Source organism: Mobula birostris, chromosome 6, assembly GCF_030028105.1.
Source record: "Mobula birostris isolate sMobBir1 chromosome 6, sMobBir1.hap1, whole genome shotgun sequence".
Lineage (NCBI taxonomy): Eukaryota > Metazoa > Chordata > Chondrichthyes > Myliobatiformes > Myliobatidae > Mobula > Mobula birostris.
In genome coordinates this window covers 157479297-157503951 of record NC_092375.1, presented here as the reverse complement: position 1 = coordinate 157503951, position 24655 = coordinate 157479297, and the positions used below count along the sequence as shown (strand labels likewise).

The 24655-nt window shown below is 39.0% G+C and overlaps 1 protein-coding gene across 1 annotated transcript in view; it reads left to right on the top strand.

Moving 5' to 3' along the window:
- LOC140199506 (uncharacterized) overlaps nucleotides 1–24655 on the top strand; it is a 131291-nt gene that overhangs the window by 47874 nt on the left and 58762 nt on the right. The window contains exons 2-12 of the mRNA XM_072261703.1: nucleotides 1060–1241; nucleotides 6696–6722; nucleotides 8570–8668; nucleotides 10978–11067; nucleotides 11185–11229; nucleotides 13203–13256; nucleotides 16709–16762; nucleotides 22349–22402; nucleotides 23277–23330; nucleotides 23483–23536; nucleotides 23667–23711. Coding sequence (XP_072117804.1) covers nucleotides 1060–1241; nucleotides 6696–6722; nucleotides 8570–8668; nucleotides 10978–11067; nucleotides 11185–11229; nucleotides 13203–13256; nucleotides 16709–16762; nucleotides 22349–22402; nucleotides 23277–23330; nucleotides 23483–23536; nucleotides 23667–23711 — 758 coding nt within the window. The remainder of the gene's footprint in view (nucleotides 1–1059; nucleotides 1242–6695; nucleotides 6723–8569; nucleotides 8669–10977; nucleotides 11068–11184; nucleotides 11230–13202; nucleotides 13257–16708; nucleotides 16763–22348; nucleotides 22403–23276; nucleotides 23331–23482; nucleotides 23537–23666; nucleotides 23712–24655) is intronic.

Sequence of the window (24655 nt, the reverse complement as noted above, 5' to 3'; positions counted from 1 at the left end):
AACTGGCATTCCAAATGCAAAGAATGCAAAGATGTCATTTCCAGTATACAAGAATATGGAATAATCTGGACCTGATGCAGCACAAGAAGAACACAATAATAAAAAAATATATATAAATACATTGGATAGCTTATATACTTAGATTGGTTGTATGTCCATAAAGTAATGCTCGGAACAGGAGTGTCTGTACATAAGGTGACTGACAGGAAATGATAAAGCAGGGGTTGGGGGGTGTGGAGGGGTGGGTTAATGGGTGGAGGTGTTGATCAGCCTTACTACCTGGAGAAAGTAACCGTTTTTGAGTCTGGTGATCCTGGAGTGGATGCTACGTAGCATCCTCCCTGATGGGAGTGGGACAAATAGTCCGTGAGCATGACATTACTGGCCTTTTTCTGGCAGCCTTTGAGGTATATGTCATTGATGGCGGATAGGCTGGAGCAAGTGATGCATTGTGGAAGTTCTGACCACCCGTCTTAGAGCCTTCTTGTCTGCCGCAGTCTAGTTTCTGTACCATGCAGTGACGCAGCATGTTACGGTGCTCTCTACTGTGCATCACCAGAAGGACGGGAGTGTTGATGTGCATTGTCCAGCTTTCTTCTGCCTCCTCAGAAAGTAGAGGCATTGATGAGCTTTCCTGATTGTGTAGGATATGTCCGGGTGTGCAGCTGCAACAAAAATAATTTGTTCTTTTTTACAAGGTATATTCAAACAATTAGATTCAAAGGAGTTTTGACACTGTGGATTCTGAGAAGATGATCCCCCTCATGATGATATCTTTGGCGTCTTTGTTTCATAATAAGAGATTGTCCATTTTTGGTGGAGATGTGGAGGAAGTTCTTCACTTACAGAATCCTGAGTTCTTTGTTATGACAGTTATAGAGATCATGTATTTGTCTATATTCAAGAATGAAATATTGAAATGACAAGGGACTCAGGTGGTATTGGAGAAAGCACTGAATCTGCTATGATCTCGTTGAATGCCAAGAGCTGGCCGACCTCCTTCTGCTCTTCTTATTTCTTATGTTCTGAGTTTAATACATGTGTCTGTTTCTTTCTCAGGTGATTTATGCACATTTGAAGATACAGAATATTCCGACACCGATGTTTGGAAACCAGAACCCTGCAGAGTTTGCGTCTGTGACAAAGGGGAGGTCATCTGTGAGGAAATAATTTGTGATGATGTCGACTGCCCTGATGCAGAGATCCTCAATGAAGAGTGCTGTCCAATCTGTCTAAACCCTGTAAGAGTCTTTCTATGGCATGTTCCATTTTTCTTAAAATGCTGATGTATAACCTGCGCCTAGAATTTGTCTTTCAGGATCGGATATTGATATAATTTGTGTGCAATGTAGAATATAGTTAATTATATAAGCAATGGTAATCCAGAATTTCAGTTGTGTGGTATGGGATGCATTCTTTGGCAACAGTCACGATGTGGTGAGTAGGAATTACTCAATAACAATCTGGAAATATGTTTGCTACATTTAATAAACATCAAGGGAATGCATGTAGTGCAAGAGTAGAGTTCTCCTCCTTTTCCACATTTAGAAGATCTGGTTCTGATGGAAAATCAGCCTGGAAAGTTAGGGAAAAAAAATAAATTTCAGGTTTAGCAGGATCTGCAGAGGCAAGGAGATGGGCAAGATTCCAGGCAGAGACCATGAATCAGGACTGGGAGTGTACGGGCAAGATAGTCAATATAAAGAGATGAGCTGGAGAGGTGAGATGGTGGACTGGTAGGTGATAGGTGGAAGCAGGTGAGGTTGTAGGATCATGGGCAGATGGAACCAGAAGGTCTAGAGTGGTGTGGGGAGGGAGAAGATGGGAGACTGAATCTTGGAATGTTAAGTGGAACTAGACGAGGGAGGGTTAATAGAAATGTAGAACTAGGGGTAAGGGATAGAAATTGTTGGTCAATGGAGAAGGAAAAAGTGAACATAGAGAGATATAGCTTGGATGGACTAGTAGGAATGGGATGCTGTTTCCTTATTCAAAAAAGGGATAGAGATAGCCCAGGAAATTATGGACCAGTGAGTTTTACTTCAGTGGTTGGTAAACTGATGGAAAAGATTCTGAGAGGCAGGATTAATGAACATTTGGAGAGGCATAATATGATTAGGAGTAGTCAGCATGGCTTTGTCAAAGGCAGTTAGTGCCTTACAAGCCTGATTGAAATTTTTAAGGATGTGACTAAGCATATTGATGAAGGTAGAGCAGTAGATGTAGTGTATATGAATTTCAGCAAGGCATTTGATAGGTGCCCCATGCAAGGCATATTGAGAAAGTAAGCAGGCATGTGAACCAAGGGGATATTGCTTTGTGGATTCAGAATTGGCTTGCCCACAGAAGGCAAAGAGTGGTTGTAGATAGTTTATATTCTGCATGGAGGTCGGTGACCAGTGGTGTGCCTCAGGGCACTGTTCTGCGATCCCTCCTCTTCGTGATTTTTATAAATGAATTGGATGAGGAAGTGGAGGGATGAGTTTGTAAATTTGCTGATGACAAAAAGGTTGGGGGTGTTGTGGATAGTGTGGAGGGTTGTCAGAGGTTACAGCAAGACATCAATAGGATGCAAAACTTGGTTGAGAAGTGGCAGATGGAGTTCAACCCAGATAAGTGTGAGGTGGTTCATTTTGGTAGGTCAAATATAATGGCAGAATATAGTATTAATAGTAAGACTCTTGGCAGTGTGGAGGATCAGGGGGATCTTGGGGTCCGAGTCTATAGGGCATTCAAAGCTACTGTGCAGTTTGACTCTGTGATTAAGAAGGCATACAGTGCATTGGCCTTCATCAACCGTGGGATTGAGTTTAAGAGCCGAAAGGTAAGGTTGTAGCTATATGGGACCCTGGTCAGACCCCACTTGGAGTACTGTGCTCAGTTCTGTTTGCCTCACTACAGGAAGGATGTGGGAACCATAGAAAGGGTGCAGAGGAGATTTATAAGGATGTTACCTGGATTGGGGAGCATGCCTTATGAGAATAGTTTGAGTGAACTCTGCCTTTTTTCCTCGGAGCGACGGAGGTGAGTGGTGACCTGATAGAGGTGTTCAAGATAAAGAGAGCCATTGATCGTGTGGATAGTCAGAGGTTTTTTCCCAGGGCTGAAATGGCTAACACGAGAGGGTACAGCTTTAAGGTGCTTGGAAGTAGGTACAGAGGAGATGTCAGGGATAAGTTTTTTTACGCAGAGCGTGGTGTATGTGTAGAATGGGCGGCCAGCGACAGTGGTGGAGGCAGATACAACAGGATCTTCTAAGAGACTCCTGGATAGGTACAATGGAACTTAGAAAAATAGAGGGCTATAGGTAACCCTAGGTAATTTCAGAAGTAAGGACATGTTCAGCACAGCATTGTGGGATGATTTGCCTGTATTGAACTGAGGGTTTTCTATGTTTCTATTTTTCTATGTAGAGCAGGGAATGTGCTGGACTATTACTTATGGTTACACGTACAAAGTAGGTGAATGGCATTTGTTGTCATGTTGCTGTGTGATGCATGCACACTTCGCTTAAAGTAAAAAATTAAGTTAAACTCAACATTCCTGTCTCCCTTGTTTTTCTTTCAATTAGTTTTTTTTTTATATATTTTGGAGTTCCAAAACATAACACACAGTGCCTCATAGATTACTAGTCCTGAGGGGATGTTGTTTTAGCTGTGTAAAAGACTACAAGTGAATTCAGGCAAGTGATTTAATTTTAAAAGGTACATAAAATATAATACTTTCAGTGATGTATATAGAACAGTATAGTGCAGTACAATCCTTTTGGCCCACGATGTTGTGAAGACCTTTTAACCTACTCCAAGATCAAGATCTAATGCTTCTCTCCCATGTAGTCCTCCATTTTTCCCTCATCCATGTGCCCACTTAAGAACCTTTTAAATCTGTCTAATGTAACTGCCTCTATCACTGCCCTGACAGTGATTTTCAGACACGTACCTACTGTACCTCAGACATGTCACCCTATATTTTCTGCACTCATCTTAAAATTATGCCCCTTCATGTTAGCCATTTCCACCCTGCGATAAAGGTGCTGGTTGTCCGCTCTATCAATGTCTCTTATCATCTTATACACTTCTATCAAATCACCTCTCATCTTCCTCCATTCCATAGACAAAAGATCTTGTTCGCTCAGTCCACCCTCACGGAATGAAAGAGGATAAGAATGACTTGATAGACATGTATAAGATGATCAGCAGCATAGGTCAAATGGATAGCCAGAGATCTTTCCTAGGGCAGAAATGACTAACATGAAGGGGCATGATTTTGAGGTGAACTGGAGGAAAATATAGGGGGGATGTCAGAGGTGAGTTTATTAAACAGAAAATGGTGGGTGTGTGGAACTCCTGCCAGGGGACGTGGTAGAGACAGATGGATTAGGCAGACATCCCACCCTGCAAAAACTCATTTCAGGGAAGTAGCATCATCAATTTGCGAGAGACCTCCGGGAGAGGTGGGATGTCTGCAATAGAGTAGCTCCTTAGCAGCTGGCCAGCTAGTTTAAATAACGTTAGCTATGCTAATGAACGAATGACACCTGTTAAACTCACCTCAACATGTCTTTTACAGTCTTAACCCACCATGGGCAATAGAAAAGTCATTGTTGCAAAAAGTGCAGCGAGCAACACTGTCATTATTTTTGACCCCTATTAGGCAGGGGTACACTTTAGCGTAGTCTGGGGTGGCATACGTTTTTTTTTGGAACACTCTGCAATGTCTCTCTCTCTCTCTGTCTCTCTCTCTCTCTTTCTCCCTCTCTCTCTCTGTCGTTCGCGCGCTCTCGCTTGCTTTCGTGCTCGTTCGCTCTCTCTCGCGCGCGCACTCTATCTCGTGGTCGCTCTCGTGCTCGCTCTTGCTTTTCTTGTGCTCGCTCTCAAAAAAATTGATTTCCGTGATATCATATATAATTTGCGGGCATCAGGGAGCCACTATTAATATGCCGGAGATTCCCGGAAGTTCCGGGGGAGGTGGGATGTCTGGATTAGGGACACTAAGAGACTGTTGGATGGGTGATAGAAAAATGGAGGGCTATATGTGAGGGAGGGGTTAGAGTAAGTTAAAAGGTCAGCATAATATCTGGGCCAAAGGTCCTGCATTGTGTTGTACTGTTCTATGTTCTTGATTTTTATGCATGTTTTCTAAATGGCTTGGAGTATTTTCTTTAGAATGTACTTCTAATTGTTATAACATGTTTTAAGTCTTAAAGTGTTTTAAAAAATGATCAGATTTCTGAAATGTACAATTTATGTAGTATCATTTCATGCAATGTCCATTATTGCAGAACCGGTTAGGCTATTGTTTTATCCAGATGGTTTACTTTACAGTGGAGATTTTCATGAACCTACACAGAAGCCCCAGCAATAATTTTCTGTATGTCCAGGGCCTCCACAAGTTTTAGAGCACCACTATTCCTTATTTACCTGAAGGCTTTAAGCAGTTTATCATCTGAATGTAAATGTGATCCAAGATCCAATACCAGATCACTTATGTCCTTCCGGATAGAGGATCAATCATGTCATATACAATACCGTACAAAAGTCTTAAACACGAGTAAAACAATTCCGTAAAGCGCTGATGCTTTCCAAAATAATGAAGTGAACAGCTTCTAAATATCAAAAAATTTACTATAAGTAGCAGTAAACAGTAAAAAAAATCTAAATCAAATTAGCATTTGCTCTATCCACTCTTTCACTTTAAAACTGCATCAATTCTCTTAGGTACAAGCAGGCAGTCTTACATGAAAATCGACCGGTAGGTTGTTCCTCGAATCTTATAGAACTTGCCACTGTTCTTCTGGAGATGTTGGCTGCCTCGCTAGCTTCCGTCTCTCCAGGTAATCCCAGGCAGCCTCAATGATGTTCAGATCAGGGCTCTGTAGAGGCCATGGCATCTGAAACCATATGAGAGATCTAGGGGGCCTAAGACTTTTGTACAGTACCATATGTTGCCCATGAACTGCACATTGGTAGAGAGTGAACGTACTATCAGAAAATGTTAGACCATCTGCGATTACACCTTAACATTATTTTAAATATTTCATCAGTTCAGAAAATGATTTTCTTGCTTCAGACCAGTGATACTTTAGAGGATGAATTTTCCAAAAAGTGATTTTGCCTGTATAACTTTAGAGAAAGAACTTTAAAAACCTTGTATTGGGAAAATAAAATAATATACCACAGCTTTATAAGATTTGCATTGATAAATTGAATTTTCTACAAATCCAAATCTACACTGGATGAGTAGAAGAATTGCTGCAATAAATCATCCTATTTTGCTGTCATCTTCTAGTACCAGGAGTTCAAATCAATACCTGTAAGGTCTTTTGGTTTGATTTCAATATATCATCATTTATAAACTTATTTTTAATGTTCACTGGAAATGGATATGATTGTGGCATTCAATATAGAGTTAAAAAGAAAAAAAAGGATGCAGTGTGAAATGAAAGGCATCAGGAAAAGAGATTAACTGAATAGAATTATTACCAGTAAGCAATCAGGTATCAATGGGTCCTATGCATGCAAGTGATCAGTCATGTTCATGTTGGTTTGCAGAGCAGCATTATCTAAGCATGCAATTTTTTATGTTTTCATGTAACAAAATGCTCATATAACAATATTGTTCACATATTATACTGGAGTATTTTGTCATTTATATGATACTTCCTATTAGTAAAATATATATTTTTTACATTATAGACTATAACACCTGAAAATGGACACCCAGTAAGTGCAAACCTTTTGATTTAAAATAAAACAAATAGCTTTTGGTGTTTGTCCAATCTTACTTTTTAATAGTGAAATTATCATGAATTGTGAATTTCTTTGTGTAATAGCAAACAAAAAGGGTTATATCATATGCATAGATGTTATTCATCCTACTCATTTGTAGTTGATACTACCCCTCCCCTGATAAAACTGGACCATCAAACAATATTGACATTTGGACCTTATGACAGGTTGGTGGTTGTAAACATGCACACATTTAGAACAATCAAATTATTTGCAAAATCTCAGATAATCTCATCAAGAAAGGAATTAGTTAATATTGTTTTTTTAAATTTAAAGGGGGATTACATTTTAATAGCAATTTTGATAATAAAATGTAATTTGTAAAGCTAACTGGTTTCCAATGTTGAGGCTTTGTAAGGGATCAATGCAAAGCTTTCAAAATGATTCAATTTACATAACTACATTCTAATTGTGTCCATATAAAGATTGCGTACTCTTTCAAGAAAATTGTTTGCTTGGGGTTGCCAAGTCTGTTGCTATAGAACATTAGACCCAACTAAGAGCCTGACCTGTTCTGTCCTACTTCACATTGGTAAGATGGCAACCACAGTCCAATTAAAGGTGTAATTGCTCATCCTCTATGTCTTTTATACAATCATAAGATACTACTTGGTTCTAAGGACATTAAGTACTGCAGGACTATCACATTAGCGAGTTGCTCGATGGTGATGAAGCTGGACTTATTGCGTACTGTTGTTGTGTCGTTGCCTGGACTTATTACATACTATTGTTTTGCCAAGGTGGTTTGCAGTGCAAGTGGTTGTCTTGGATGTTTGTATCGTGATTGCATGACCTTGTTAGACATTGGTAATTTACAACAGTATACTGCACGTCCAGTTCACTGGTTCATTGGAAAGACCCACGGCAGGGAAGCTGTCTTGCCTCGGTTGTGGTGAGGACTTAACCCTCATGCTGCTGGATCGCCTCTTCAGCCATCCAGGGGGAGGAGACGCTGGAAGCAGTGTTGGAGAGAGCAGATATCTCTGTGGGTTGGGGCTGGCCCCTCATCAGTGCTGCTCTCCAGTGTTCACTTGAAGGAAGGACAAGCTGGTCCAGGACAACTTGCCATCAACCTACATGCCATGCCACTCAGGGACTTGGGCGATAGTATTTTTTTTCTTTGTGACCTTATGTTTTTCTGCTGTTGTAATCATATGTGCTATATATGCCATGTGCAGTGTACTGTGTGCTGTTGGTAATGCATTTTGCACCTTGGCCCTGCAGGAACGCTGGTTTATTTAACTATATTCATGTATGGTTGAATAATAATTATACTTGAACTTGAGAAGTGGGATTTCACCATGTGTAATCTCTTAATATGGGACAGCTATCACACACCACATTGACTTATGGAGCAAAATCTTGTTGTCTTGGCAACATGTGTACATCAATTGCCATTAACATACACTCCAAACATGCCACGTCTGCCACTTGAAAGGACAAAGGTACCTGGTGCATAGTGTGCTACATCTGCAAATTCCTCCACAAGTTTCACACCATCCTGGTTAGGCAACATGTTACTTTCCTTTTTATCGCTGTTTCTAAGTAATGGCACTCCCTACCCCACAACAGAGTGTAAGCGCCTTTGTAGCATGAATTGCAAAGAGGTGATTCATAGTATAACTTGGGCTGGGCAATAAATATTGGTTTTGCTAACAACATCTACATCCCATGAATAAATAAAAATAACTCTTCAAGCTTGGAAATAAAAAAATAATATCTGAATGCCATGTATGTCTTTTTAAAAATATTTGATTGTGAATACTCATTTTATATACAAGGGTCCACCTGGTCCTCCTGGAGCACCTGGAAGGAATGGCTACCCTGGCCCTCCCGGACCTCCTGGCCCTCCTGGCCCTCCTGGATCTTCCAATGGAGTAGTAAGTTGACCATTTCCCTACCACCCGGTTGAAGTTTTTATTGTGCAGCCTGAAATAAAGTTTATTGCTTACATGATCAGAGGTAACAAATTTAAAAGCCATTTTATGTATGTCCTGATTATTGTTAAGTAGATACTGAACACTCAATCCAAATCAACAGCATATTCTGAAGGCAGCCATTCTAAACTCTTCAATGGAAAAAATGGAATGAAAGGCGTATATAGCTCGTGATATGTCGAGGTATAAGCTGCAGTTGGTAGTTTAATTCAATGGGCTGCATTGGGCAGACCAGTAGACTGATAGTCAAAGCGATGTGCTGGTGATTAGTCATTCATAAATCTGTATGTCCTGGACTTCTGTTTGAGTGATGGAAATTTAAGATGACCTGTTATTGAGATGTCAGCATGTCTAACCCTACAAGCACCTCAATCTCTCTGAGGACGAGCAGCAAATGCATCTCACTATCTTTAAGGCTTGTGCATCACATGCCAGGTGTAGCAGCTCAATTGTTCATTCCTCCATATGCAGACAAAATGCCCAGTGCTGATAAGTTTTACCATTTCAGTCGCTCTCAAAAATAGGTTAATGGTGGAAGTAACACTTGTTATACACTACTGTTTAGACTCTTCAATAGATCTACTGAGTGGTCTGTGGAGCCTAAATGCAATGTCTGCATTCCTCCTGCTTTTCTCAGCTGCCACATACTCCCTCCCAATGATTTCCCAATTCCATCATCACTCCCTCAACTTCTGTTTTTTTTCCCCATTTCCACCCTTCCCTTCCCCTCTTTCCCCTTCATCTTCTTCCTCCTATTTAGTGATCTCTCTTCCTCATCCTCCTGTCTCCCTCTGTCCACATTTCCACCCCCTCTCACCTTTTAACCTTATTTATTTATTTATTGAGATTTAACATGGAATATGTCCTTCTAGCCCTTCAAGCTATGCTGCCCAGAAATCCCCAATTCAGTCCTAGATTAATCACAGAACAACTTACCATGACCAATTAACCTACCGACTGGTACGTCTTCAGACTGTGGGAGGAAACAGGAGGAAACTCACACAGTCACCGGGAGAATGTACAAACTCCTTACTGGCAGCAGCGGGAATTGAACCCGCTGGTACTGTAAAACATTGTGCTAACCACTACATTACCGTGCCACCTGTTCTATTCCCCTCCTCTTTACCCAACGCTTCCATGCCTGATTTGCCCCTTCTCCTTCCAGTCTCCCCATTTCCCTTCCATGCCTACAGTAGGTGAATTGCTGACACCTGCACAACAATTTCTCTTAAACTTTAAAAAGCAATGACATTTCTTTATCAAATCAATGACAATAACTGTACAATTTAGAATTATCTGTGCAGGGTGCTCCTGAAATTCTTTGCTACTGAAAGAGGTAAAATGATCTTGTATATATTGTTGTGTTTATCCTGTACCAGAGTCTTAGCTGTTATAGTTCCATACTTTGACAGTATTTGTTAATCTGATCCTTTCAATTAATCTATTTTGTTTTGATGCTATAATATTCAACACCAATGACATCTGTAAAATCGAAATAACCTCTGTTGGATTATACCTTTGTGATATATCTCAGCAATTTTTTGTTTCCTGCTCTTCCTCTTATCTTTTGATAATTATGTTAAAAGGTATCAGTCAATAATATGACTATATTTTTATTATTTCAATGAGCTATAAGTAAGTTTTAATAAATTTCAGATTTTTCAAAAATTTTATGATGCCATAATTCTAAACATTTAGTAATGCTTTACCATATGTATAATTGCATTGAGGTCAATGCACACCGCAATTTTCATTGACAATCTAAAATGGTCAAAATGCTTTACATTGAAACTGACAGATAGCCTTTGTCTTTTCTGAGGAAAATGTAGTTTGTAAGATTATAGTCCTGGTATTATTCCTTCAGGGAGTAAGACAAATTTACTTAATTATGCCCATCACCCTTACTGGGCATAGGTCACTGACAGCAGCTTGCCAGAGTCCTCTCTCCTGGGCCAGTCTTTCAAGTCGTCCCCAGGTGTTGCCCTTCGTTGTCTTCTGGGCCAAAATCTGCTTCTAGGAATGAGGTCTTTGGAGCTTCTGTTGGCATTTCTATAGCTCTGGGGCATTACAGGATGGGGATGCTAGCCCATGCCCAACCCCCTTTCGCAGCTGGGCTTGGGAACATACATGGCTGAATTTAAGACAATTTTGATTGAACAAAATAGTTATTTAAGTTAATTTGATTGTTTTAACATTCTCAAGTTTCTAAGTTTTGGTCTGTGAAGAGCATTCAAATTTATTCTTTATTGCAGCCTGTATATCAAGGTAAAGATGGATATGGATATGGATGGGGTAGCAAGAAAAGTGGCTACGGACCAGTAACAGGAGTTGGGACGGTTACAGTGAGTTGATTCTTGTCATTCTGCTGTTTAAATCACTGGATTCTGCTTGCATCAAAATAAGTCACAGATATTCTGCTTTAATTTCATAATAACAACTTATAATTCTTTATAATTTAGGGTCCTCCAGGACCTAGAGGTCCAGTTGGCCCCCCTGGACCACCTGTAAGTAGCTGCTTATACTGTATTTAGCATTTGTATTTACTTTACTGTATTTTGATGCTTTTCAAACTAAGGTTGACAATACTGCAAAGCAAATGTATCTCTGAAGAAAGCAAGTAATTCTAGAAACAGTTGTCAATCACTTAAAAGCCCGCTTCTTAACACTTCCACAACCGGGACAGTTCACTGTTGAGCAATCAGTCATGTGATATTTGTAAATAGATAGATTAAAGAGATTCAGAACCTGAGAATTCCTAGCCTCCTATAATGCAATTTAATAAAGGCCTTTTATGCATATGAAAATAATGGTTTCAATAAGATAAGGTTAGGAACTTCTAACTATATGGAAGGAAATACCATTCGTTCAGAGTTTTACCATTTCAGAGTTAAAGGTGTTGGGCATGAATAGAAAATTTTTTGTCCCTATTACTAATAAGCCCAATGTAACTCTGTGTATATGTACGTATTTTGTATGTTCTTCTCTAAACGTAAAATATTTAAAGTGCATAAGGAATTTATTTGTAGCTCAAGAGTCCCACAATACAAACCAAAATCCATGGCTAGTGATGTATTTTAGAAGTATCACTACTGGTTGAATTGAGATATAACAGAAATACAACAAAGTAGGAGTTGATTTAGACCTTTGTATCCGGGAAAGCCAAACTTAATTTCATAATCCTATGGCAAATCAGCTACTCGCACAAGAACTTTTGAAATGTGGTGAAGCTTTTGGACTCTATTGCTCTGTTGGACAGTCCATTCCAGACTTGCAATGCTCTTGGGTGAAAATTTATTACCTTAACTCTTTTAAATTCACCAAGTACTAATGTGATCCAAACGCTTCAAATATTTGATCTGTACTAAGGAAAATACAGCCTTCCTGTTCACACTATCTGGTCCTCAAAATTTTATACCCCTTGATTAGATATCCCCTCAGTCTTCGCTGTTCAAATGAAAACTATTCCAGCCTAACCAACCATTCCATGCATCAACAATTCTTTACCCGTGGCAAGATCTTCATAAGATCGTTTTCACCTTCTCCAATTCATGATGTCCTTGCTGTGGCAACTCTAAATGCATAAAGTGCTCCAGTTGAGATATAATGTATACAGTTCTTGCAATGGGCGCCCTGTTGTATTCCAAGCCTCAGCCAACAGTGGTAAGTATCAAGTATCCCGTATTCCCTTTCGATACCTTGATTTACATTTCTACTCTGTTGAAGAATCTGTGAGCAGCCATTCCAAATGTAAAGCATGACAGGCAAGTTACATGTTTTAAAATTTCCTGAACTGTTATGAGGGAATGGAATAGATAGTATTTTCAGGATTCTCAAAAACAACTGTCTAACCAAAACTGATTTTCTAATGAAGCAATGATATTAGAACATGGAAGAATACAGCACAGGAACAGGCCATTTGGTCCACAATTTTGTGCCATCCAGGTAAAAAGAAAGTCCAGAACACCCAAACACTAATCCCTCCTACCTACACCATGTCCCTATCCCTCCATTTCTCTTACACTCATGTGCCTATCCAAATGAATTTGCCTCCAACACCATACAAAGAAGCACATTCTAGGCATCCACAATTCTCTGAGTAAAAAACTTACTCCTACATCCTATTTGAACCTACTCCCTCTCACCTTCAATGCATACCCTCTGTTATTAAGGATTTCAACCCTGGCAATCAGATACTCTCTATCCACTCTATCTAGGCCTCTCATAATCTTGTAAACCCCTATCAGATCTCCCCTCAGCCTCCAGCACTCCAGAGAAAACAACCCAAGTTTACTCAGTATCTTTTGAGGTTTTAACTACCAAGCTCATCAAAATATGTCCTATTTTATGACTGCTTTTGAGGAATTCATGATTCAATAAAAATGATGAACTTTTAGCTGAATTATAAAAAAAAAAATAATATTCTGAAACATGATATTTATTGTTTATATCATATTATGTATATTATGTTCACACCTAGGGTCCACAAGGTTACTCAGGGGGAACGGGTGAGACTGGACCTGCTGGTCCTAGGGTGAGTATCATAAAGATCTACAATTAAGAAAATGGCATTTCGAAGAAGGAAAAGTATACTACGTTTCCTCTACAGTTGCTGCCTAACTTGCTGAGTTCCTCGTACAATCTGTTCAACTGTTTCACTTCTTCTTGCTTTTGGTTCTCTATCTTCCTGACTTGTTGATGTGCTCATGAAGATGAAGGCCCTTTAAAGCTTTTAGGTTAACTTTCTGTCTTTTCAAATGAAACCCACATCAAAAAGATTTTAACATTCCTGTCATCAGCTTTGATATATGATAGACCAGTGTCTGTGTGTGAGCAAATATCTAACATAATGATTTACCTTTAACTGATTTTCAAGAGCACAACAAAAGGGATACTGTTATACATGGGTTTAATATGAGTTTATTTTTAGGATTTAACAAGGTAAAAGATCTATGGCAGACAAATGGCAGACAAAATTGTACACTTTCATTAATGAAGAAGAAATTCTATACTTTATGTTACTTGACATAATGGTCCTTTTTTGGAGCTTTTATGCTTAGGGAATGGGCTGCAGAAGAGCTGATGGGAACCTCACATCGAGGAGATTAGATCCTGACCCCAAGTGTTCACAAGTCCGAATGAAACTTAAGCCGTATACTACTTGTATCAATATGCGTGTGAAACAGCGACGTTTACTAGGAGTAGTAATAAGAGGAAAACAATATACATTTGTAGAGCACTAAAGCTCAAATATGTCTCAGTTAATAATTATAAAGTCATATTGCTGTTCTGGAAGAAAAGATAGTGGTAACTTTATGTGGACTATGTCTGGAATTCAACTTTTTAAAAATTTGTTAAATTGTCAAGCTAAGACAGAATCTATCTCAGGCTTTAAAAAGAAATGGGAAGAACGCAGCAATGGCTCTACCATTTCCACATTTTTTTTGGCTACAGGGCAAGATCACATCTATCAAATCTTTAAAGAAGGGAGTAAGGGATAAATCATAAGCTTATCAGATTAATAAGGGCAATTGGAATAAATAATTCAGGAAGGACAGCTTAAATGAGTTTTCAGAAAAAGACAGCTAATTCCTTAATAAAAATACAGCTAATTCCTTTTATTAATTCCTTAGTAAAAAGGAAGGATTATGTCAGATTAAAGAAACTACAAGTGAAACCCTTTGGTTTCCTTGGCTGCGTAAGTCTAGGGAAGACAACTTCTGACCCTGCCAAACTCCTGGGAGTGAGGTGCTCTCCCACACCAAACCCCAGTTTGTGTGGATGCTGTGTCATTTGCTACCCTGTTACAAATTAGTGCCACAATACCAGATAGTACACCGCATACAATTAAAAGATTATCTTTATGATTCTTAATTTGACTAAACAGTTAGTAAAGAAAAGAACAAAAAAAAAGAAAAATTGCCCATTTTAATGAAACAGTCTAATGTGCACAGGTGGTTGGAGCTCACAGTTTTTCCTTAGTCACTGATCCTCAATTGATATCACCCCTGGCTTTATCGAATAACGGTCCAGCTCCAGGTCAAATCCTATGACATCTTTTCTCCTGAATCTTCCCTCTTCATCTATTCTCAAATAAAAGCCTTAAGCCTAACCTTAGTGTCCCTCACCAGAGAAACACCCCATTAAGTCAACCATCCTAATTGGATGGCACATATTTCTCCTCAGCTCTTATTTTCAGCAATAACCCAAACAAGCTGAAAATGGAGCAAGCTGAAAACAAGCTGCTCTTACAGAACTGCCAGAATGAAATACAAACAGCATAACAGTAAAAATATGAACTAGGGCATTACACAATGAAGACCTAAGATGATAATACATTTAATGTAGTCTGCACAAAGTTGACCAACTTGCACACAATAGACTATTCAAGATGATAAAAAAAGTTGTGCTCCAAGAGAAAGCAGCAAGTAAAACTAAGCTGAGGTTAATATGGTTGTCTCTGCAGGAATCAACACAAACAGGGTGACTACTTTGGGAAGTGCCTTTAGGAAGTCCATAGGGGATGATGCTGAGTTTACAGTTGCCTGCCAAATCAATATTCCACTCCACTCTACTCCGAGTTATTTACTCATGGCCTCTCAGCAGCATCTGTGGAGGGAAATGGATAGCTGACAAATCAGGTTGAATCATTTGGACAGAATTCTGTGTAGGTTAGAATTTCCTTTTCCCAGTTTTGACAAAGACTCCCAGATCCAGGGTGAAAATTATTGCTTTTTCCACAGACCTGACACAGGGTCTTCAACCTAAATTGTTAGCCCTGTTTCTCTTTCTATAGATTTGCATGTTTTATCTGACATAGTGAAAGAAAATTTGGCTCAGTATAAAAGATCAAAATAAGATGGACAACAAGGAAATACCATTAACTGGAAATTTTTGTGCAGTTGGTCTGAGGAGGACTTGGTATTTGGTCACTTGCTTCTTCTGCAAATAACCTGGATTCTTGAACTGACAGTAATTGCTCTTCCTTCATCATTCCCCATTCCTGTTTCCCTTTCTCACCTTACCTCCTTACCTATCACCCTTCCCTACCCCTGTTCTCCTCCTTCTTTCCTTTCTTCCATAGTCTTTTATCCTCTCCTATCAAGTTACCATCTTTCTCCAGCCCTTCATCTCTTTCAACAACAATTAATTTTGCAGCTCTTTACTTCACCACATCCCCCATCCCTGTTTCACCCATCACCTGCCACCTTATACTACTTCTTCCCACCCCCTACTTTCTTGCTCTGACTTCTCTTTCTTTCCAGTCCCGTTGAAGGGTCTCAGCCCGAAACGTTGGTTGTTTACTCTTTTACATTGATGCTGCCTGACCTGATAAGCTCCTGCAACACTTTGTGTGAGTTGCTTTGGATTTAAATGTAATTGTCACAAACATAATATTTGTCATTTATTCAAATATTCTTGTGTAGTTGATCATGAAAAAGTAAGTTTTAGGCAATTTGTTCAGCTTCCATCTTTTTTGTGTTCTTCAGTTATGGGCAGGATATTAAAAATATAACTGTAAATTAAATGAGTAATTTACACTGTTCTCACCTTCCAAATTAATCTTGGAGACCTTCCAAATTGATCATGGAGACTGTCATCTCCCTCTTTATTTGCACAGTACTGTAGTAATTTTATGTATTGCACAGTACTGCTGCTGCAAGAAAAACAGATCTCATAACATGTGAGTGATGATAAACCTGATTCTGATATGGGTCTCTATTGTGGACTGAGAGTGGGAAGGGGGCAGAGAGAGGGGATCCATGTTTGAGAAAAGGGGAAGGCAGCAGGAAGCACCAGAGAGACATTCTCTAATGATCAATAAACCAATTGTTTCGAATCAAATAACCTTTCTATATATTTTGTTATACTTTCTATCTTTAATAGTATAAATTTACTAGGTAGTAGATATTAGAATCAGATGACGTAGATATTGTGAAATTTGTTGTTTTGTTGAAGATATTAATTACTTTGTTTTTACTGCAGGGCCAGCCAGGTCCTCCAGGTCCATATGGACCTCCTGGGCCAACAGGGAAGGATGTAAGTATCTATGCTGCTGCCATTTATCATTTTTGACCAGTAACAGCAATTTTCTTTTTCTGTAACATGTTCAAAGTGCAAAACAGGGTGAAGTATTCCAGTTAAAGTGTTTGCAACTCAATTAATCTATTGCAGTTAATTTTATGCTCATACTCTGGTCAACATTTACCTAGTCTTGTATAAGAAAGAATAACTGATTCACTATTTGAAATATTCGGAAGAAACTGTAAAGGTAAGTTTTATTTTTCGATGTAGTTTTCATGGTTTTGATTATCTTAAATTTTATTTTAGCTAATTTTATTTGCTAATTTATTTTACATGTATAATGAAGCAAAATTTTGCCGTCAGCAAGAGTTAGGAAATTTTATTCTTAAAGTAACTGGAAAAATACAAATAATACTTAAACTATAACTACTAATGGTGTCTTGGAGAATGATTTGGTTTAGTATCACAAGTATAATCAATGTATCTGCATTGTTTATCTTTGTTAAAGTACACAACAGTTACTTGTCTAAGCCAGTTTGGCAGCTGTTCCCAAACCTACTAATTCTACGACCAACAAAAAGGCAAGCGACACAAGCAGTTAGGACACTTTCACCTGCATATTCCCTTCCAATTGACATACCATGTGACTTATAAAAAAGTTACTGTCCCTTCCTAATCATTGGTTCAAATCCTGCAACTGCCTTTCTGATAGCATAATAGGTGGCCTTCACCAGCAGAACATCAGTAGTTCAAGAAGGCAATTTACCAGACCTAAGGCAATGCATGCTGGCATTACCAATGAAGCCCAAGTGGCAATAACTAGATAGATAAGAACCAGTGTTCAGGAATGTACCAAGCAAATGTTTTCTTCATTCAACCACAGGTCATTGATGAGACTCAAATTCATCATCACTGATGTTTGATGTGAATAGGTTAATGTTTATCTGTAGAGATATGCTTGTGTTTTCTACTCTAATGGTAGTAATACTCAGGTGTGGTGGAAGAATTTGACTCTGATTCAGCCAGCTCCTTTCTCCTTCATATATCTAATACTTTTATAATTGTTGCATTAAGTTGTCTTGTGACTACCAATCATATTAAATTATTAGCTTATGATTAGCTATTTCTTTGTTGAAGCAACCCCTTTCTAAATTGAAATACATTTTCATTATGCATTAACCCATCTTACTGAGTTACATTCCAAGGAATGCTCTAAAACAAACCACTTTGAAAATATTTGTGTCACTCTTTTCCTCTGGCAGATTAATTCCCTTTCTCCTGTCTAATCATCACATTCCTGTTTCTCACTTCTCCTTCGATTTTTTTTATGCTTTCATCCAAGCTGGTTATTCTCCTTCCCTTTACTAAACTTACTTACTACAGAGGCCTTATTTTTTGATGCAAGGTTTCTCTTACCTTTCAATCCACATGATAGAAGAAACACAGACCCTACTTTTGTTCATCAAAATGGGGAAATTCATAGAACCTTTGCCCATAACTTGGCAGCACGCTAATTATACCTAACATCTTACTAATGGATATTATACATCCATTCTATCGGCCAAGTTACACGTAATGTCATTATCTCAGACAATAGTTATGACTGAAATTGAATGAAGTTTTATCTTCGTCATGAGGAGCTTTTTCATGGAAAATTTGAAATCGTTAAGGCACTAGAGTTAGATTGTGTTGTGTGGCGATGGGTGGTGGCAGGGTACAGGAGTATAACTTACTGCATTTGATCCAAATTCAGAGTAAAATTATTATCAAAGTACATATGTATCACCATATACAATGTTGAGATTCATGTTCTTGTGGGATACTCAATAAGTCCATAATAGAATCAGTAAAAGATCACACACATTCTGGGCATTCAACCATATGTAAAAGACAACAAACTCCGCAGATGCAAAAGGAAAGAAATAATAATGAAACACCCTGGTTTCCTTGGCTGCGTAAGTCGAGGGAAGCCATTCTTAAGTCCTGCCAAACTCGTGAGATTGAGACAACTCATCACGCCCCAAACTCTGGTTTGTGTGGATGCTGGGTATTTTGCTACCCTGTTACAAATTAGTGTCAGGAAACAACAGATGGTACACTGCATACGATTAAAGAAATTATATTTATGAATCTTAACTGAAGGGTTAGTAAAGAATACCAAAAAGAAAAGGGCCCATTCTAATTAAACAGTCAAATGTGCACAAGTTGGAGCTCATCTTGAATTTCTCTGTCACTCACACGCTGGGCCCTCGGTCCGTGTGAAAGCACCACCACCTCTGAACGTCGGTCACAATCCATCTTGAACAAACGTGTCTCCCACCGGATTGTTTGCTACGAGCAGTTCTCCCCAGTGCCTTCCCTCTCCATCTCCTGCCAAACACAAGCCCAACACCAACCTTATTGTCCCTCACCAAGAAAACTTCCCATTGATTAGATTGCACACATTCCACATTATCCCTTATCTTCAACAATAACCCAAACAGGCTGACAGCAGAACAAACTGCTCTTACAGAGCTGCTAAATGACATATCTACTGCATAATAGTAAAGATGTGAACCAGGCTTTACAATAATATTAAATAAATAAGCAATGAATACAGAGAACATGAGAAGAAGAGTCCTTGAAAGTGAGTCCATAGGTTATGGGAACATTTCAATGACTGGCAAGTGAAGTTGATTGTGTACATTGTAAATAAGAGAAGGGTAGAGACTGGAGATGGATTGAAGTTGCTGAATGAAGGGCTGAGGAGAAAAATCATGCATTGGTATAACGCTATAGTCAAAATTTTCAGTCTACTGTTTGCAATATCTGTGGGAATTGCCCCAGTGGTGATACATAGCATTTTATTTGGAAAGGACGAGCAGCTGCATCGGCTGTCTATGTTTCTCTCCTGTTGTCTTGGATTGCGCAAACCTTATCTTTCAAAAGACAGGAGTATGGCATTGAGAAATGTGATACATGTTTGGGTAATATGGCAGTTCTGTGAGATATGGTTGAAGGGTTTTCCCTATTGTGAGTGACAGTGCAATAGTTCATCAAAAGTTCGGGTATGAGTTCTTATTAACAGTGTCCAGAAAACTCTCGGTTTCCCAGATGAACCTGAGGTCATCCAGTTGCTTCTCCAGTGCCTCAACGCGGTCCTTTAGGAGCTGAACCTGGACACACTTTCCACATTTGTAGCAGCCAGAGGCACCATCAACGTCCCTGACCTCCCACATCATGCAAGCATCACACTGAATCAGTTGACCTATCATTTCTTCACCATTTCTCACCCTCTCCAACTGTGGCGTAGTCTCCTCCCACAGCCTCCTCACCGAAGACTCTCGAGACAAAGACTCACACTTTTCTCACAAGGCACTTCCCTCGACAAGGCCGCTCCCCGACAGGCCGCTCCCCTAGAGCAAACCTTGATTATATTGGCTGATATTTTGACTAATTCATTTCACTTGTTGCACCTCGGCCGACCTTGAACGTTTGTGTTGCTGGATAGTCCCGACCGGTTTTTAAATCAACCGCTCCTACTCAGCCAATCCCTTCACTCAGTCCTTCACTTGTCGCACCTCGGCCGACCTCGGACGTTTATTTAGATAGCAGTAGCAGGATAGGTCCGAGTCTGCCTGAATTTATGAAGGGGAAATCATGCTTGACTAATCCTCTGGAATTTTTTGAGGATGTAGCTATGAAAATGGACATGGGAAAGCCAGTGGATGTAGTGTACCTGGACTTTCAGAAAGCCTTTGATATGGTCCCACATAGGAGGTTAGTGGGCAAAACAAGAGCACATGGTATTGGGGGTAGGGTAATGACATGGATAAAAAATTGGTTGGCAGACAGGAAACAAAGAGTAGGGATTAACGGGTCCTTTTCAGAATGGCAGGCAGTGACTAGTGGGGTACCGCAAGGCTCGGTGCTGGGACCGCAGCTATTTACAATATACATTAATGATTTAGATGAAGGGATTAAAAGTAACGTTAGTAAATTTGCAGATAACACAAAGCTGGATGACAGTGTGAAATGTGACGAGGATGTTATGAGAATGCAGGGTGACTTGGACAGGTTTGGTAAGTGGGCAGATGCATGGCAGATGCAGTTTAATGTGGATAACTGTGAGGTTATCCACTTTGGTGGCAAGAACAGGAAGGCAGGTTACTATCTGAATGGTGTCAAGTTAGGAAAAGGGGAAGTATAATGAGATCTGGGTGTCCTTGTTCATCAGTCACTGAAAGTAACCATGCAAGTACAGCAGGCAGTGAAGAAAGCTAATGGCATGCTGGCCTTCATAACAAGGGGAATTGAGTATAGGAGCAAAGAGGTCCTTCTGCAGTTGTACAAGGCCCTGGTGAGACCCCACCTGGAGTATTGTGTGCAGTTTTGGTCTCCAAATTTGAGGAAGGGCATTCTTGCTATGGAGGGAGTGCAGCGTAGGTTCACTGGGTTAATTCCAGGGATGGCGGGAATGTCATATGTTGAAAGATTGGAGCAACTGGGGTTGTATACACTGGAATTTAGAAGGATGAGAGGGGATCTGATTGAAACATTTAAGATTGTTAAGGGATTGGACACACTAGAGGCAGGAAGCATGTGCCCAATGTTGGGGCAGTCCAGAACCAGAGGCCACAGTTTAAGAATAAGGGGTAGACCATTTAGAACGGAATTGAAGAAAAACTTTTTCACACAGAGGGTTGTAGATCTGTGGAATGCTCTGCCTCAGAAATGCAGTGGAGGCCAATTCTCTGGATTCTTTCAAGAAAGAGTTAGATAGAGCTCTTAAAGATAGCAGAGTCAAGGGATATGGGGAGGAGGCAGGAACAGGGTACTGATTGTGGATGATCAGCCATGATCACAGTGAATGGCGGTGTTGGCTCCAAGGGCCAAATGGCCTACTCCTGCACCTATTGTCTATAACACTAGATCTATAGGCACATTAATCTTCCCCGGAGGTCCAGGCTATCTTGATCCGTGCCGATGATTCATGCTGGACCTCATCAATATCTTGTTTAACATAGACTAGATTGAAATCAGAATAATCAGCAGGAAGAATAAGTTTGATGTGCACTTTTGTGAACATAAATAGACAAGTGTTTCTCATACCTTGCAATACCAATGATTGCTTTTGGAGGGTATTTGAGATTTCTATTAACTATTGATGCAAACATTGACCCAATAAATCAGATTTTGGACAATCATCTTTTAGTCTTTGCTACAACATGTTCATTTGATGTAATTGTAGCTTCCCTTATGATTTGAAGAGCAGCATGTATTGTCATTGATGTTTTTGAATCGGAATTATAGAGATTTTATACTACGCATTAAAATCTCTATTGACTTATTTGACTAATTTCACATTTCCATCATCCTGGTCCTACCCAATTTATTATTTCTCAGTATTTTGTCAATATTTAAAATAATGAGAATGAAATGTGTCTTTTCCTGTGCAATTCAATGGTTTCATGGCAAATAGGCAGCCTGTTTTATCTCGGAATCTCAGAATTTTGCATTGACTATCAAATGCTTGTGTCAGCAGCATACAGTTCAAAGCAGTTTTTAAAGCTGCCATCCCAAATCTGCTATAACAACTGATATTGTAATGTTTAAAATTAGGGTTCGCCTGGAAGTTCAGGAAAAGATGGGCACAGAGGACTGCCAGGTCCTCCAGTAAGTAAAAAAAATATATAAAATTAATGCATAATTGTCTCTGCAGGTGAACATACAATTTGTATTGTTTGGTGATAAGCAGCACACTTATTGAAATATATACTGTTTAGACTGAAGAATAATATATTGTTTTTGATAAAGAAGTTGTTGATATTCGTGAAGACCACATCAAGTTGTTGAAAGGGGTCTCCGAATTACGTTCACTACCAGTTTCTAAGAGTTTGTCACAGCTGGCTAAATATACTTATTAAGAGACTTTTAAATTCTTTCAATTGCGTCTTTAGCAATAAGGTACTCCTTGTGTTTCATGAAGATACAACAGTTTCACTAAGTCTTAATTCTATTTTGATGCATTTGTATGTAGTTTGAAAGATTGCAATCAATATTTTAGGTTTTTTATTAGTAGTACCTTTTATTTATCCACCCTATATTGAAGATTTTCATCCATTTCTCAAACAATCCTTAAACTTCTGATTTTCAGCAGATGCTTCTCTAGCTTGTGTAATCTTTCCTCATAGTTAGCTAGTCAGATCTATGGAGGCATGATATCATTGTGGTAATCAAGTACTGCGTTTTCCTGCAAGGCCATGTGCGAGTCCAGACTTCTCGCAACTCTACCGATTTAAGATTGAAAATCAAGTTAAGCCAATGCTGCTGTGAAGACCTTTGACAAACATGTGTGTAGTAAGAATCTTAGTTACCTTTCAAAGAAATAATACCTTTGATAACAATGTCCACCTCTATTCTTACCACCTTAAAAAGTTGGGGCAGGTATTTACCCAGACTGATTCATTGGTTGTGGTAAAAATGAACTTGCCACTCACATTGTATTGTTAATGGAAACTATTCAAAGACAGTGCCATTTCTCTTAAAGGGTCCTATTGGTATTGCTGGAAGACCTGGCATGCCTGGATTGAAAGGATATAGAGTAAGTATCCAGGAGAAACGCTTTTATATTTTAATTCCATAATTATAATGGGATATTATCCATAACAACTCAATTATTAACAATAGTTTATTTCTACTGCTTGCATTGTAGAAATGTATGTGGATTGTCTAACTGCATGTGTCTATTGACAGGGAATCAATGGACATGATGGTAGCAAAGGTGAACGAGGACCTTCAGGCCCAAAGGTAATTATCCCAATTAATTCTGATTTTAAAAAATCACCAATTCATTATTAAAGTAAAGAGAACTAAATAATTAAGTTTTCTGGATGTTATTGTTAGAATTACAGTGATTTTCCATTTCATTCTCAAACAGGGAGATGGAGGCACTCCTGGATCCGATGGCTCACCTGGAGCGATGGTAAAACAAATTTACAAAATGTCTTGGTATTAGTTGCCATAGAGAATGTGAATACTGACACATCTTTTCCTTAAATATCTACCTATCTAAAGTCACAGTCCAATTTCAGTTTTCATCTGCCATGACATAGTTGGTTGACTGTGGTCTGTATGCCCAGTTGGTTCAGAGAGCAGCAGCTCTGTCCAAGGTGCAAGTACATATCACTCTGTATCTTTAGATCTATTTCTTCCCAAATGCCAATACACTTCACTTTGTATTCTGTTCTTGATTTGCCTTGTTCTACTTCAATACACTGTTTAATGATTTGACCTCTATGAACAGCATGCAAGGCAAAATTTTCACTGCATCTGTGTACATCTGACAATAATAAACCAATTCCACTTCCAATATCATAACAAGATACAATGGCATAACTACCGATTCCCATGAATAAAACTGGTATCAATTTGAAAGCTGCCTGTGCGTATGTATGGATGGCAGATACTGTCCTTCTTAATCCTGTTTATGGGACATAATGTAAAGTTAAGGCCAGAATATATTTTGAACCCAGTGCATCATGCTGCTGGTGGAGTTCGTTCCCTTACTGCTGCTTCAGGGAAGTAGAGCCTATGGCTTTTGGATGTCCTATTGAAGAAAATGATAAAATACAAAATCAAATCAAAACATTAGGTTAAGTAAATTTTATAAAGTTAAAAAACAAAGAACATTTTAAGAAGAAGCATTAAAATACTTTTGTTGTAGCATATATTCTATATTATGTATGTTGATAGTACATTTCAGATGCTGATTGTGGATAATTACTGTAATGGGCTGGGTTGATCAGACCTAAACAATTTAAGTGTCCAGGAGAATTGGTAATTAGTGTACATTGATTCTATTATGGTTATTATTCTATTATGGTTTTATTGAGCATGCCCACAATTAAATGAATCACAAGATTGTGG